Genomic DNA, 17400 nt, shown 5'->3' on the forward strand with positions numbered 1-17400 from the left:
TCTAATTCTCACCAAGATACAATTAAAATACTACTTTAAAAAAAAAAAAAAAACAAACAAAAAAAAACAGAAAAAAGGCTCAAAAAAAAAACCCCCTGAAGGTTTAGAAGTTAGTTTTATGTGGGTGGGGCTGAGCATGAAGTCTTTCAAAATAAAAATGGTAAAGTTTGAGAGGCTGTAAGCTGGTGTTTGATGTTGCTTTCTGTTTGGAATAAATTCTTCACCAGGCAATTAAAATGGGCTTTCTAAGTGGTAATTGTTTTGAGGGGCTTACTTTTTTGCCTAGTGTGTTGTCTGCATTTCAGCCGTGAGTCATTGCTGCTGTACAAGAGAGAACCTCTTGGCAGAAGGGAATGAATTACAGAAATAACGTGAGCTTCAGCAGACGGGACTTTGAACGCTCACTTAATGTCTTTTGGATGGAAAATGCCCAAACCCGGGGTAGTTAGTCTATTGACCATATAATATTCTTTCCAACTACTAAGCTTCTATGCAAAAAATGGAATGTAGCGTACATTCTTAAAATATATTAGAGTTTAGGAAGCCAAAGTTTTAATGAGCACAGTGACTTCAGAGATAACTAATGCTTCTCGATTACTAACAGATTATTTTTCCTTTACATACAAAACCATTTACGAGCAGACTATAAGTTTCAGTGACACAGGGAGTCACTAAAGTACACGTACTGTGCTACGTATAATGTATAACAGTTTTTGCAAGTACAAAAATGTGTAATATTTTCCATTCAAAGCCTCTCAAGTACTGAAATTTATACGTGTGCCTGCTGTTGATAGTGATCTCAGAGTCCCTTGGCCGAAAGTGTTGCCAGTTATCTCCTTTTCCAAGTTTTGGAAGGAAGGTGATGGCTGGACAGATCAGTAGTTTTCCACAAAGTCTTGTTAACTCTTACAAGACCACCCCATTAATGGGATAGGTGAGTGAACGCTGGGACTAATGTTTCGGTGTTGCATCTCTTGGAGCTGCCTGCAAAGGAGCAACGTTGAGTAACTAAATTATGAAGAGAGTATGGTTGTGAGATATTTGTATCTGTTCCACTTGGCTGAAGGGAGCTTTCCTGGAGCAGAAGGCTCCAAGCACAATGGGAATGGCTTGGAGTAAGGGCAGGCTGAAGGTCCCTTCATGGCAGCGCTGCTAAACGAAGGTGGCACAGTGCTGTGAATGGCTTGGGCTTGCGTGGAAGTTGGGACAAAATCAAGTTTCAGAACCAGTCAGGTAAGCAATACTGTCATTTAAAAAAAACAAACAAAAAAACAAAAAAACAAAAAAAAACCAGGCAAATCAGTATTAAATCTCAGTTATTGTATAGAAGGTAAACAAATAAAATCTATGGGTTACTTTTTTTTTTAACAAAACCAAACTATCCTTACTTACATTAAAGTTGAGTATTTCAGTGACACACATTGTAGTTGCTGCAAATAAAGAACAAATACCACTTAGAGATTCTATTATGTAGAATATGTAAAGGTGAGTGGGGGTAGCATGCCAGTGCTAAAATTAATAGTGTATCAATTCAGTGTTATTGTTGATCATTTCAAAGGGGGGAAGAAGAAAGTTTGGAGAAATCAGCACTACCTTTTGTGTGATCATAAGGTGGTATAATTTGGTAGATTTATCTTGGTAGGGAGAATGGATTCCTGACTTCTATGTGTTTGTATATTTTTATATGAGAAATAACAAATGCATTTTGGAATGAAATATGGTTATAAAGTTTTGAAGTTCTCTTGATGTGGAGAAAAAAAGGGTTCTTTGTTTAAAGAGAAGGACTTCATCTGGTGTTAAAGATAATGGAGCCTGAGGCATTTAGCAGCTTTCCTGGAGAAACATAATACCTTGCAGGGCTGGACCTGACCTGTTTCTGCTCTAAGCTAGTAATTAGCAGACACAGCACATCTTTGATCAAGATCTGAATAAAGGACACTGTGAGACTGTTCCTTTTGTTTTCCTTTTCTTTCTTTGCAAAATAGAGACGAAGGAGGTTGTAGCTTGCTATGTGGCTTTGTCTGAGGATATAATTTTACAGCAAATTGTTATTTTAAAGCTACACCTTTAATTTTGGTAATGGATATGTTTCTTGTCTAAGTTGGGTTTTTTCCCTTTTTTTCCACAATTCATTAGCACTAAGGAATGTCTCCTGGCTGAGATGAGACATCATGAATAGCTGCACACATTGGGTGAGGCCAAAAGGAAGTATGACGGTGAGCTGGGGTAATTGCAAACATCAGATATTTATTTTTCGCTACCCTATTCATTGTATAATTTGCCCAGATTATTTTATTCTTAAAAAATGCTAAGAATTCATCTGATCCTTCTCATGACACACTATGTTGCTGCTGTTTGGTTTTGTGTTTTTTTTAAAACACCACAGAAGACTTGTCTCATGATGAGTCACCGAATCATTAAATTACCTCTTGACATTTTCAGCATTTTTCCTTTTTTTGTCTGCCTATCAATCTGAGTGGGGGATTTTTGGTGGTTTTTTTTTTTTTTTGTGGTTGGTGGTTTGTTGTTGTTGGGTTTAAATTACTCTTCCTAAAGAGGCTCTGTCAGACTTCACTACTATCCATTTAGGTAAAAATGTGGAAATTAAAATATGGTATATGCCATGAATGGTCTAATACTGTTCCCTGCTTTAGGTCACTGTAGATTGCTAATGGTCAGGCAGAGAGGCAAAAAGGAAAACTGGTAGGAATGGGGGCAGAAACGGGCAGGACCTGAGAGATGACTGGATTTCTGTGATGATAGATGGGGAAGTGATTCCGTGTGGGATTAGGAAGCTCTTGTGGTCACAATCATTTCAAACTCTACCTCTGAGGCTGGGCAAGCCTGTAGGAAAGGCTTGGGTAGGCAAGGATCAGCCCTGGTAAGAAGTCTCCAAAAATCAGACTTTGTGTGTGTGGCTGCTGCAACTGGGTGGTCACTGCTGGAGTGAAGATGACCATGGGATATCATGCATGGATACTAGAACAGAGCCAGCACTACTTTGTTGGTTTCTGAAACATGGTATTCGACTCAAGCTTTATTTAACTACACTGAATATTTTTCAGGACTGTGAAGAAATGATTTATCATTTTTTGCATGACACTGCAGAAATCTTGAGCCTTCCACAGGTCAATGAAGTATTTTTCTCCTCGTTCATGGATATTTCCTCTTGGACATAGCAGTTGGCCCAAGAAAAAGAACATTGGTGCCTTGTCTGCTTAACATAAATGCATTATTAAGAAAAGATGTCTGGCCAGTTGACTTCTCATCTTCATCCAAAGAGATCGCCCAAGAAGTGCAATTTACAGTGCAGACACCGATGTTGCACATCATGTATGTCCTAGCTCCAAGTCAAATGCATGCATGAAAACTGTTGTAGGAAGCAGCTGAGACCCGTGGCATTTTTTTCTTGTGAAAAAATGCTTTGGAGTAATGGACTTATGGAGTTGCACTCCTCACCATGGCTTACCAGGACAGTATCTTTTAGTAAAACAGCATCCATATAACAATAATTGGCAGGATCGAAAAAGCATGCAATTGATTGTAACAAATATTTTCTGCAGTCAGTGTGCCAGTGCTTTCAGAGATGTTGTATTTCAGGTAAATAATTTAAATGTTCCCCAAAACCCCACTCTCAAATAGCAGATTTTCTTGTTAATGCCTTTGAAAGAGCATGTAGGTTCTCCTGTATGACTGGTGGCAATTCACCATTGACAATCTCAGGTGAAACTTTTCTACCTATTTCTGGTTTGACCTGTGCAACCCATACAATACCTTTTGGAAATTTCAAGGGCTTATTAACCAGCATGTAACTTGTGGTGCCGTTGACCTTGCACATGTATTTTAAGCAGTGTCCATAGTTATTGAGTGAAAGATTTAAGGAAACAATGTGGAGTTGGCCACAGTTTATCTTCACTTCTTAAAATAACACAGATACCTCAGAGAGTGGTGTGATCTTTGGTGACATTTCCATTCCGTTGGCACACTTTGAGATAGCCAGCTGGGGCATCACAGATAGAGTACAGTTTTGAAGCTTTGAGGATACCATCTAAATGCCAAATTTTTGAATAGCAAAATAATGAATTTATATATAGATTAAACAGGCAGTAATCAGAAGTGCCTCACAATGCATTCCAGTAATTGTGAACAGCTGCATTAGAACAATGTAACTGTTACAGCTCCTCCGTGCCCCACACACAATACATGTATTTGTCTGGTCCAAATATTACTCATCGGTATATCTATGTGCTTTTTTTAAGGATACAGAGAATAATTTGGGTTGCATTCATCTGAGGAAACTGGTCCTTGATTATATTCTGTCAAGGGAATGAAAGGTATAAACAGACTCAAAGATATTTTAAAAAAATAATCCAACCCTATTCTCACACAGCAAATGAACAGTATCCTGCCCTGAGGATCTTTGCTTTGGAGTCTGAAAACAAATATCGCCATAACAAAGTTGTATATACTACTTGTGCGTACAGTGTCTAATAGTTCCAGTGCTGCCTCCTCGCTTTAGCTGTATTTGCAAAATACGCAGTGTTGCTGCAGACATACATAATCCTTTATTTCAGCTTGATGACTGTCCTTTGTATACTATGTTTGGCTGCTTGTTACTCTAAAGGGGAAGAAAATAACCTGGCCAAATTTTGAGCCAGTTGACAAGGGAGTAGGCAAGAATAGTGAAGAGCAGGGCACTTGGATGTGTCAAGGTAAACTGTCCGTTAGGACAACTCTGGAGTTTTTCCATGGAGTTGGTAATCTAGGCTCCACGAGACATTTGTTAAAAGAGGTACCGATAAGTTTAGATAGGGAAGATTTTTTTTTCCTTTCTCAAAAGCATTCTTGCTCTCTTAGTGGGTAGTAAATGACTTCTCAAATTTTGCCCACTGTTTTTATGCCAGTCATTGAGTTAGAGCAAGCCTGGCCCATAGGGGCAGTCTGAAAAAGTTACCACGTTTGATTCACTGCAAAAATGAGACCCTTCAAATTGTATGTACCAGTAACTTAATCCAGTAAATGGGCAGGATTTGATGTGGTATGAGGGTATGAAATGTTTGAAGATTGAACCCAAGGTTGAGAGGTGAGAGCTCTTAATTGCTAAAATCTTTTTAGTGTGTTGGGTGGTGTATTTTTGCTAAGAAATAGTATTACTCCGTGCATAAAGCACACCAGATTTGTCATGTGTCTGAGACAATAGAGGTGGTTTAACTGATCGCTGTCTTTGTGTCTTTGTTTCCTACAAAGTGTTTTATTTTACATTCATTTATATACCCAGAGGTATTTGTTTTGTACTTGTTACTTGAATTTCAAAGCACTAAACATAGGATGATTAATTAAAGATGAGAAAATTGAAGGTGACTTAATCATTATGCCATACAAACCAGTAGCACAGTGGAGACAAGAATCCTGGATGTGCTCTAGCCTCTTCTAATGTGCAGGTGAGTACCTATAAAAATTATTGGTAGTAACAGCTAACGTTACTCTGTGCCTGTTGCTGAGGCGTGTTTCATGCCAGCAAGTGTTTGAGGACTAGAACATAAAGTTGAAGAAATTCTTTCACCATGATGGAAACCAGTCTTGTCATCATCGTTGTCATCATGCTGTCTGTCTTGTATTCCCCTTGGGGTTTTTATTGGAGGAAGCCTTCAGCAGCCTCTCATCCAGCTGCAGAAAGTTATGTCATACAACAGAGATCAAGATCAAAGCTGTCAAGGTTTCCAGCTAGGAAATACAGGGGAAGCCCGTGCTTCTTCCCGGGTTGCTGCACTTTGGAAGTCTGATGTGCTTTGTGTGCACTGCACCTTCCTAAGGAATATGGCAGTATGCATCTGCTTTTGACGGCATTACCAATTTACAAACAGCCTGATTACAGACTTCTGGAGGCTGACGTGACTGTGCTGTTTGTAGTGCTTCAGGACAGTGGTCAAGTAAAAGTAAAAAGTATTAGTGGAAAGATAGCACCAAGTCAAGAATACGATGACTCTCAGCAAACGTTAGGCAAAAGTTCTTGCTGCTGCTTTTGAGTCTCCAGTGCTAGCGTTAAGTCAAATGTCCATGGAATTCAATAGTTTAATGAGACTGCCAGAACGAGCTTGAATAAGAGCAGTTTGACCCAGGTCCAAAAGTTTTCTGACCAAAAAGTTTCTAAAGCGCTCTTGGTTTACTTCCCAGACCCACCAGCAGCCCTGGGATTTGGCAGTGGCTCGGCAGTCATGTGTGAGCAGTGGTGCTTCCTGCGCCCCAGCCAAGTCCACATACATGGAGACTCTTGCATTTTGGAAAGTTGGAACTCTTCTTAGAACACAATTCTTCTCACCTGTGAATTTGAGTAGTATGTGAATGTATTTGAGAAGGAAACTTTTCTTCGCCTTTTCAGAAGATGTGAGAGTTTGTGTTTGACATATCTGGATTAACACTTAATGGCATTTATTTCAAATCTTCTGAAAATTGATGTAATCTTCGTCCCACTATCCTAATGTTAAGAACGGGAAAAGAAGAATTTCCACGATGTTCTCTCTGTTAAGGGTTCCCTGTGGCTCAGGATCCGGTACAGGCAGCTTACCTGACCCAATGATGCTCAAGTCCATCCTATCTCAGTCTGCTGTGTAATCTGTGTCATTTTTTCCTTCATAAATACCCATTACCTAATTGTTTGGGTGCCACAAGTGATATTACTTGTCTCTATTTACACTTTTGTTGTTTGAATACAGAACATGCCCCACACCTGTTGCTTTCCTTGGAAAAGCACATCTCTCTGACATGCACAGTTTATGATGCTAACTTGCAGGCATTCTTTAATTATAAAAGGGTATGTGATGATCTGTCAAGGGACAGTTGTCTCTAGATGGATTAAAAGAAGCTTACATAGTTTAAAAATGGGCTGTGTCCTTCATATGCTGAAAGCAGGTTAAGTGAGCTTGAACTGGCTAAATAATGTGAGTGTTTGGTACCTATGCAGGTAACTGTTTAGTTTCTTGATTTCAGATAGCAACATTTGCACCTCTGTGAATGTGGAATGCAAAGAATAGGAAAAAAAAACCAACCACGGTAAATATGTGAACTGACCAGTGTTGTTAGATAAACTGTTCCTAAGCATCAGCCCACAGGAAAAAATGAGACACTGTTTAAATAAAACCTGTCCTCTGCCATGCAAGATCATCTCTCAGCTGTTGAGAATCAAAATTGCAGTGTCCTGACTCATCAACAGGGCTCTTGCTACATTCCTCTAATACAGAGTGAAATGAAAATAAATTAATGATTGGCTGTTTGGAAAATAGATGTCTTCCTGAAAGATAGTGGTAGTATCACAAAAGCGTAACACTGTCAGAAAGATAGGATTTTTGGTAATGGTGGGAAGAGCAGGCAGGTTTTCAGGTATGCAGGATATTCTAGAGGTCTGAAACAAAGTGAAATACAAGTTGAGAGACTCTGCTAACTAGATACGTACACCAGCTGAATAGAAAGGTAAGTGGTAGCTGCAGACTCAAGCATCTATTAATAGCTGAATTCCATAGATGTACTGTTTTGGGGGCTTCCCCCCTCCGTTTTTGAAAAATTAACTGCCTTTGAAAAATTCCCAGGTATTGTCAGTAGAAAGTCATGAGTGTGACACAGAAGCACACAACCCTGTGAGGTAATAAAAACATATATTGTGTCTGTCAAATATTGCTCACTTACTTTCATCTCTCCTTATACCCAAAGTAATGTTTGCAGCGCTGTGAAAAATCTCAGCAGGTTCTATGACTGTCAGATGTTTCTGCTTCTGTTTTGCATCAGTGACTAGTTGCCCACAAGAGCAGTTAATTGCTTTGTATGCTGTGAGCGTGCTGTGAATGTTATCCCCTGAGTATTTTGAGCCTAGCAGGGTAAAAGCTACTTTTTCTAAAGCTAGACTGTGGGAAGGGAGAACTCTTTAGTTATCTGGATGAGTCAGAGTCAGATGGGATTATTAATTTTACTATTCTTTGAGAAACAACAGAATTACAGCACTCTGCATTATGCACCTTTACTTAATCCACGTTAGTTTCCAGAATAATTGGTTCCTTGGCCAGTTTATTGACTACAGGAATTAACTATTTGAGATCACCACTGCTTTTTGATCTTTCTTGCTTAGTTTTTGCAGTAAGCAAAATAATTTCCAGCTACAGCTCATACTCTGGCTTCCCTTTCTCTTAAAGGTGTGGTGAGACCTTTGGCCAGGTTAACTTGAGGACTTTTGGAGGTTTCCTTATAAGACTTCTCTCAAATTGAAGCTGTTTGATATCTAAAGCTATAGTAGACAGCCATGGCAAGACATAAATAGCTTTCTCAGCAGTTAGACCTGCAATACATGCTGCTAAGCCAGTGATCTTAAACATAAGATAATAAAACAAATACACTGAAATAATACAATAAAACAATACACTGAAATTATAAAGGACAATAAAAGCGAAGACCTGTAGTGGAAAAGTTAGCTTCTTCTGGCAAGTGCATGGTCATTAAATTGATCCCATAAGAATTCTGTAATGTCGTTTATAGTGTTTCAGCTCTACGGTCCACAGCCATCACGCCATGTGGTGGTGTCCTCTTTGGGGGACAGCATGGGGGAGCCCCTCTGAAATGAAGACTGGTGCAGGTACATGCTGGCTGCAGCGTCCCTTTGGTGGAAAGGTCCATGGTCATCCTTGCAGCAGCTTGCCAGCCAGGCCCTGGGCTTGTGCCCCTAGTGGATGTTCATCCCCATGCTGCTGGTGTGTGGTGTAGGAGGGAGGAAGGAGCTGTCCGAGAGGCTGGGTGGGGTGGGAAAGAAAATTTGCTGGTTTGGTGGTGGGTCAAGCTCAGGAATAAGACAAACACTGAATAGTATTCCTGACCTCAATTGGAAAGAATTAAAACCATAGCATATCCTATTAAAAACAACAGAGTTCATCCTTTTAAAATACATTTAACATAATGTTTCCTTATTGATGACCTGTGCCATAGAATCACAGAAGGGTTTGGGTTGGAAGGGACCTTAAAGACCATTGAGTTCCCACCCCCCTGCCATGGGCAGGGACACCTCCCACTAGCCCAGGTTGCTCAAAGCCTCATCCAGCCTGGCCTTGAACCCCTCCAGGGATGGGGCATCCACAGCTTCTCTGGCTTTTCTGGACCAGCCCCAGGCTCAGCGATTTTCCTGACCACGGCAGGCTCTCTGCATGTCCACGCGGTTGAGACTAGGTACAGCTCCAGACACCACAGATGGAAATTCGCAAGTTGAGCATTAGGTTTTTCCCATATCATCATAAAAAAAATAAGAAGCAGTAGGTGTGAAGAAGCAACTGGGATTTGGCCAAATACATCTGCGCAGTGCTGCTGGGGTCTGGGTGGGTGACACTGCTTCCCATGATGGTGACTTAGTGACGGACACAGCTCTTCTTTGTTATTGCTTCCTGGCACCTCAGAAAGAGTTTTAGTCTCAAGTCTCATTTGGTTAAGTATGTTGCCACTACATTTCTCCATTTTTCTTAAAGCTATGGATGGGTGAACTGCTTTGTAGAGGAGAGATGTGCTTAGCTCCCATAAGAAGTAAAATATAATAATCTAATGGCTCTCTAAATTGCCAGATTCTTCATTTAAGAGAAAAAAAAAATTGCTCATTTCCAAGCAGACACTTAAGGGAAAAAAATTCAAATCCCAAATAAGGATATGTTGGGGACTGGGGAGCTGTTTGTCATGAATTTCCGGTTAAAATAGATATGACTGCACTTTCAAGATTATTTGGGCTGAATTTTAGACAAAGGAGGTAATTTAAACATTAATCACCATATTGTAGAAAGCACAGGAAAAAATAATTGAGAGTTTAGTTTCAAATCTCCTAAATTATAACCTAGACTTGATGACAGACTCAAGTCAGCATGAAGTTGAGGTTTTGGGGTTTTTTTGAGGGCTTTGGAGGACTGACTAGGTCTGCAAGTAATTTAGACCTGTGCTTTTCATTAAGCTGGCTATTTTTAAAAGGTAGCTTGCTGTGTTAGAATTAGTATCTAATAAGCCCTTCTTTAGAAAATCAAATGTATAAATTCCGCTTGATTAGAAGCCTGGGTATAGTTGTTTTGTCTTGTTATTTACACTTATCTGTGATGTGGCTACTGCTACTTGGCAAGACAGCTTTAGGAAAGCTTAAAGAAAAGAAAAAAAATGAGTTTGTAACAAGGCATGACTGATAGAAATGATCACCATTGCTGATATATATATATATGACCATACCTAGTACTGGGAGTGCTTTACCTGTCTGGGCTCTGACCAGGGGGGTCATGGGCAGGTGTCCCCTAGTCCGGTGATGCTCATATGCATGGGCTCTCCAGGTTTCTAAACCTTCTGCCTTCATGGGAGCAAGTAGTGTGTTTTTAAAAGCCTCTGACAGTCAGAAGGTAAGTGGGATAGATAAGTTCCATGGTATTTTTTCCTTAGCTTTCTGCTTGGTTTTTGGTTTTGCTTTAATAGAATAAAATATTGTCTGCTTGCACTTAAACTTCCTTTACACATGCATTTGGCAGGGTAGCCACCGACCACAGGAATGAGACTATGAGCAGCGGTTGCCTTTGGGAGGTCTGGAAAACAACTAATCCTTTGTGGGTAGGAATACCAAAGCAGAGGGTTGCTTGTTTCTCTCCTAAAATGTCAGCACTGTTTATTTTAACATGTAATGATGAAATCCCAAACCTTCTTTACATTTAAGAGGAGGGACCTACGTTTGATTTGGCCAACTATCAAATAGCCAGTAAAGCAAGAATATAATTTTTCTTGCTTTTACCTGGCCTAGTGCTTCATCATAACCCGGTGTGCTGGGGCAGCACACAGTGTGAGGATGTAAAGGTATTAGGCAGTGAATACCAAATGTAAAATGCTGGTGTTACATTATGATAGTTCTACCCCCTTAAACTTCCTGAAAATGTAGAATCTGTTGAGAGTAACTCCTGAGCTAATATTTCTAGGCTAAATATAGTGAAGTAAGATGGTATTATCTCGAGGTACTATGCTGTCAAGAAATAAATACCGATATTCTCAGCGTACTCCAGTAAATATACCTTGTCAAAGGGCTTGAAGCTCAAAAGTTCTGACCTGTTTAAAGTGGTTCATCTGACTGAAGAGATCCTTTTCTGAGTTGTCAGGTACAAAGGGAGCACCCACAGAAACTCTTTTCAGTATTTTGTGAATGCTGAGACAACTGTCTCTCACAGGGTTTGCAATTTTAATGTTTGAATTATCATGAGTTTAGGGCCTGGGTTTTTTTAGGGCGAGAGGAGAAGGAATGAGTTTTTAATGTAGGAATTAATTTTCAGACTGAGATGTTTGCACCAAAACTCCTGGAGAAGTATAGTTTCTGGAATGCCATTATGCATCCCATCTTCTCTCTCTTGTGTCACTGGTTGGAAGTTGCCATTCGCTCTCTGAAGCAGGCGGTCAGTGCTGAAGTCTGCATTGTTTGATTGTAATTAACATTCCCGTATTTGTCATCATTTGGTATGTTCAACTCAATGAAAACCGACGTAATAAACTAGAACAAAGAGAATAACTGGAGAAATAAAATGTTGTTGACAGCCATGGTACACTGGTATGTTAGCAAGTGTAATGGCCAGAGTATAGATTTGAAACCACTACAGTGTTTCTTAAGGAGAAAAAAAAAATGTAATCTCCTTTTTGCAAGAACTGCAACCGATTCAGGTTCTCGTTGAGCAGTACTTGGTGGTAATTTTGCTAGGTCTGCTTTGCCCTGTCCTGGGAAGTGCGCGGGTTTGCAGTCTCGAGGCCACACGAGCTAGTGATGGCGAGATTGCTGAAGCACTGATTTACCAACTAGCTTTGTGTGGGCCAGGGTGTGTGTTCCTACAAAACCGTGCGGAGCGTGGTTGTACGTTATGTTAATGTATGTAAGGCAGCCATTTCTAATGGGGTATGAGCTGCAATAAGAAGCAAGCTTAAGAATGTTTTTGCTTTTCTATTGTTGTGTCTCAGAGCAAGGTCGGTAAGAAATTAATTACGGCAGTGACACAGAAAGGGCTTGGGACTAAGGAAAAAAGAAACTTATTTGGATTGTTCATTTTTATGTGCTTTAAATTAGTTCTGCATTTGTTTTTGTTCAGATAACCCTGAGTGAAAGTCATAGCTTGTTGTATATATTAAACGTTTTCTGCTTGTCATCTTTTTTTCATGAGCTGGCTGATTTATGAAAAGCTAATGCATTTCGCTTTCTGCCCTGTCAACTGGCTGCTCTCTAGAAATAAAATGAAGCAAACGAACAGAAGTACGGACTACAATGGCAAAACCGCTAAAAGATGAGGTTTCAGAAGGAAGATATGACCAATGGCTTTTCAGGGATGTAGTATCTGCTGCCAGAAGCTGTATCCCAATTGATCAACTAGGAAAAAGGAGTTGGTTTTGAAAATGAGAGGAGTGGGAAAAAATTCCTTCCTTTCTTGCTTCCTACTCTTAGAAGGGTTCAGTTCAGAACAACAAAAACAATTTTGCGGAAAGTCTTCCACCCTTTTACTTTGTTTCAGCGATGAAGGTGTTGCGGCAGCTTCTCGTTTTATCTCACAGTAGGGTTTATGAGCAGCTCTTTAAATTACAGAGATACAAAACCGCCAAGTGCAGTACCGATATTAATACTGGTATTGCGTGCTCCCCTTATTTATAGAAGAGTTCATAACCATGGTTACCTTCTTGTGGTTTTTCCACTGAGTTTGACATCTGATTTTTAAGTTATAAATGCAGTTAAGCGCCTTTACTAAGGGGCAGAAGGACTGGAGATGGTGGGACTTTACATAGAGTTCAGAGGAGAGATGAATCTGAAACATCATTTGGATTTTAGATTCAATGAAGCTTTAGGGATTTATTGGCTGAAGGTTTGGGCCTCTGTTGTGTGGTTATACAACACAGGACACCTGAGGCTTGTCCCAAACCCCCTGCTTTGCATTGAATTTACTTCCATAATGCTGATTATTGAGATTGCAGTGGTTTTGCTGATGATGGGTCTTTAGAGGTGACTTATCACTTGGACTTACTGAAGAAGCGTGAAATACTGTAGCTTTACCTTTAGTAATGAGGTTTCCCAGATATTAATAATTATGGAAGGTTTCTGTTATATTGCTAATGTCTTTTTTTTTTTTTTTTTTTTTTTTTTTTTGGGGGGGGGAAAAAAAAAAAAAAAAAAACCACCACCCACACAAACTAATAGGTGAGGGTGAAATACACGGAAAGGGCATGAATAAAAGGAGAATTTAAAGAATGAATAGTTTCTGCTGGGCACATTGCTTACAGCAAAGCACAGAGTAATGCGTTTTCCTAATAAGGCTGCGCTGGAAGTTGGAATGTTTTGAATTGCATTAAATGTCACAAAAGTATTCATCGGAGACGAACAGCTTGTGGTATGTTTAGAAAGCAAATTTGATTATGTTTGCTCGAAATGAAGTGTTCACACAGGCTAAATATAGCTTTTTTCTGCAAGAACAAATGACCTGGATGGAGAAGCCTGGGCAAAAATTTTGTGGGCTTTAATTTTCAGTATTAGGCTGCCAGTAAGTGATGGTTGCTGCTTTTGTTGTCTGTAATAATTCATAAGAAGCTGGAAACTGTTTGCCAAGGTCTCTTGTCTGTGTTGTTTATAATAAGCATTTATACTGAGCTTTTATGGCTTGGCTTTGTTTGTATGTTATTGAAACTATTGCATAAACTAACATACTGAGCTGCTAGTTTTAAATCATTCAGAAAATATCCTGCTTCAAACCATCCTGCTTTTCTAGTAAGTAGTAACAGGGCAAAGTGTGTCATCTCATTTTGAAAGCCTTTATCATCAGTTATTCATACATTCAACGTGACCAAACCAGCATGAAATCCTAACGCATTTAATTGCTAAGTGGCAAGTGAAGTGCTAACAGCTAAGAACTTAGACAAGATTCTGCAGTTTAATTTTTTTTTTTATATGTAATTTGGTGCTATCTATCAAAATCCTGAGGGAAATAGCCCTGAAGGAAGTATTTTCTTAAATGTATGTGTTGGATGTGTTTTGCTTTTCAAGCTTGAAGCGTGCATTTTGTTTTGCGCTGTCTTGTCTAACCACTGCGCATTTTTCACATTCAGTTCTTGGTGGCTCGGTTTGCTGGGTGAGCATTTCCTTTCTACGATATGGGATAAATCACAGCTTTTAGTCTGATTATGGTCTGAAGTCAACAAAGCCAAGTTAAACTGTTTGAAGTATGTCTGGGACATACAAATTTATGTCCTTATTTCAAGTATGTTTGGGGGAAATAAAGTAATGTTGTGCTGTCTGTCTCCAATGGTAAAAGAACGTTGAGAACATTTCCGTTATCAAGCCTTTTTTTTCTTTTTTTTTTTTTGTTTTCTTTTTGTATGGTATTTTTGAAGATGAAATTTTGAAGAGTATATCTTCAGATCATCTTGAAATAGTGGTTTGAAATAATTTTTGCTCAGTGCTGTATTGATGAATGCAAAAAAAGCAGTCTCCTTCATTGCAAACTCAAATTTGATTATTTTGTAAAAACAAAACAAACAAAAAAAAATCAAGTATGTTCCTTTCATGAGACTAGAACTTCAAAGTCCAGCATCAGCAAAGAGAAGTTTTTTTTCCTCAAGCATGACATATAGTAGTTGACTTGAGTAATTAATGTCTTTCTTCTTCTTACTGTTAGATTAGCTTAATAAATACACAAAACATTCCAAGTTACTTTATTAAAAAAACGATAAGATAAGGAGCAAGATGCATGTTTCCTTCTAATTCTAGTCTTAAAAAAGAAAGAAAAATTTCCATACATGTTGGAATTTTTTTTTTTTCCTTCTTGTTGCCTTTGTTGCTGCAAATTGACAAGTCTGCAGTTAGGAGTGATTAATGATGCACCCCAGCGCTTCGGAGAGCTGGAGGTCGGTCTTCTCATAGGCTGCGCGCTCTGTGGGAAAGCGGAGGACGGACCTGTTCCGCTCTTTGATGTGGACATATTGTGTGTCAGCAGCGATGCACAAATGGTGAAAGCGAAGTGCAGGAGATGATCTTTTCATGCTATGTTTTTCTTTTTTTTTTTCTTCCCCTCTTTTTTTTCTTCTGCCAGCATAGCATGTGGATTATGTGCATCTCCCTTTCTGTAAGTGAGTTACTGGACCTGCAGCAGCAGGATTGCTGTTTGCTGGAATCTGATGAGCCCTGAGGGCCAAATGGCTTTGAGGAAAGAAGTAAACATTTTGAACATAATTAGAAAAAAAGAAAAAAAAAAGAAAATAAAGAAAGAAAAGAGGACAAAAAATTTAGAAAGATGATGTTTAAATGGATGAAGAGTGCCTGATTCAAATCTAGCTCTCATGTTTTCCTGGTAGACACAGAAAAGCTGGTTTATACAATAAGGGTGTTTTAAATTGTAGCCTCTGTTATCTGATCTCCAATGAAACAAGTGTTTTTCCCTCCCTGGCAAACTATCTTTTGGAAATGAGAATCCAGCTTCAAGTCTTGAAAACCCTCTTTAGAAGATTTGTCGGAAACTGGGGTTATGTGATTTCAGGCAGGATATGATCGCTGGGTCCTGGATCACTCAGGGTGCCAGCTTTTCTGAGCAGCTACCAAATATGGCCAGAAATGTTTGGAAAAGTGGCAGGAAGCCACTTTTCTACTGAAACAGCGTGAAAAGGCTTAAGTGTATCAGCAGCAATATTTGCAGACAAAATGTTAGAGGGTCAGATTTTTTTCTGGTGTATTGCTTTGGTTTTTTTTAAAAAAAAAATTGTGTGTGGGGGGGGTATGTATTTTTGCATAACATGTTGCCAGTTCACTGTAGGTATAACAAAAGCTGACTTTATCTTCTTCATCCTTTCCATTGCAATACTTCCTTTCCTTCCCTTCCCATCACCCCGTAGTAGTTTCAATGCACCCATTTTTTGCAAGAGTTTTTTTTGCCATCCACTGTGGAGTTCAAGTGACATTAACTTTACCTTTGAAGACCAAAGACTGTGCAAAAAGTTTCTGTATTATTTAACTTGCTAAGTCCTTCTGAAGGATTTTTGTTGTTGTTGTTCTAAAAGGAAGTTTTCTGTTTTAAGCCTGAATAAAGGTCATGTGGTATTTAAAATGGAATTTATCTGACCAGAGCTTTTGAGTTACGTGACATAGTTTCTTATGAAAGGTTGGAAAAAAATAAGCAAGTTGGAGCTGAGGTCTCCTAATTGGTGATATGGTATTATGAATTTATAAATCAAATAGTACTTGATGATTGATGCTAGAGTTCCTAGTGTTGTATCTGAATAAATCCATCCAGTTTGGTTTTGCCTTTCCCTTGTTTTAACAACGTCGTGGGTTTAACTTGAATGTTTGTTGGTTCCTTTAGAGGAAAAAAGATGAAATGTTTTATATATCTGTGGGTAGACAAGGTGTGTTGGAAGAGGGAAATGCTTAAACATTAAAGAATTTGTTTTTTATGATGATGTGTATGTTTTTCTTCTTCCAGAGTGGCTACTGTACAAAAACCTGATCTTGTTCATGTACCAAAGGTATGTTCATCATCACAACCAAGAAATGTAGCATGTGGCACTAACTGTTACCTATCTGTCAAACCCTGTTCTTGATAAGCACTGTCATTCAACCTTTCCTTTCAATATAACTTGCTTGATTTCCATGTGTTACACTAAGAGTATCGCAGCATTTGAATATTTGATTTTTTTTTTTTTTCCTAAGAAAGAATTGAGAGACCTGGCAAATGATTATCTAAAAAAAAAAAAAAAAAAAAATTATCTTCCAACTTTTGGAATATTTTTAAAGAAAGGTACTGCTGAAGTTTTTCTCTGGTGTTTTTTTGGGGGGTTTCTTGTTTGGTGTGGGTTTTTTTGGTTTTTTTTTAATGGGCATTGAAATGTTCCTTTGTATTTGGAAGAAGCTTATGTAAATATTAGTTTCAGAGAACAATTCCCCTCACTTTCCTTAGAGCCCTGGGGCATTATTTGTTCTGGAGTTCTTCTAATGTTTTTGTTCTCAAGCAATAATTTCAAACCCTCCTTTTTGATAAGACTATTTGCAAACCTGAAAATACTTACAAATGGCCTGTACTTGAAAATCCTCCCCAGTGGATGTAAATAATGAATAGTATATTACTGTTCTGCTGACTGTGATTTGAAAAGCCACAGTTTGGGAACCACCATGTCAAAACATACTTCCCAGAAAAGAAAAAACAAAAACAAACAAACAAACAAAACCCCCTTTTTTTTTTCCTGAGTCTTTTGATCTGCCAAGGGTATATGAAGATGTTGGGGCACATCAGCGAAGTGCAACTGGAAAAGCTCCCCGAGTCCAAAGCATGGGTCTCTAATAAATGAGGTCCGGGGCTGTGGTTGTGCTCTCAAGGGGCCGTATCAAGAGATGGACACGTGCCATTTGTGTGTAGG

General features: G+C 39.0%; 1 protein-coding gene across 1 annotated transcript in view; it reads left to right on the top strand.

Annotated features, from left to right (window-relative positions):
• The window catches only part of PDLIM5 (PDZ and LIM domain 5), a 116607-nt gene that overhangs the window by 46218 nt on the left and 52989 nt on the right, over positions 1-17400 (top strand). Inside the window, exon 3 of the mRNA XM_010073290.1 lies at positions 16470-16512. Within this exon, the coding sequence (XP_010071592.1) occupies positions 16470-16512 (43 nt within the window). The remainder of the gene's footprint in view (positions 1-16469; positions 16513-17400) is intronic.

Source organism: Pterocles gutturalis, unplaced genomic scaffold (genome assembly GCF_000699245.1).
Source record: "Pterocles gutturalis isolate BGI_N339 unplaced genomic scaffold, ASM69924v1 scaffold4332, whole genome shotgun sequence".
NCBI classification, from domain to species: Eukaryota; Metazoa; Chordata; class Aves; order Pterocliformes; family Pteroclidae; genus Pterocles; species Pterocles gutturalis.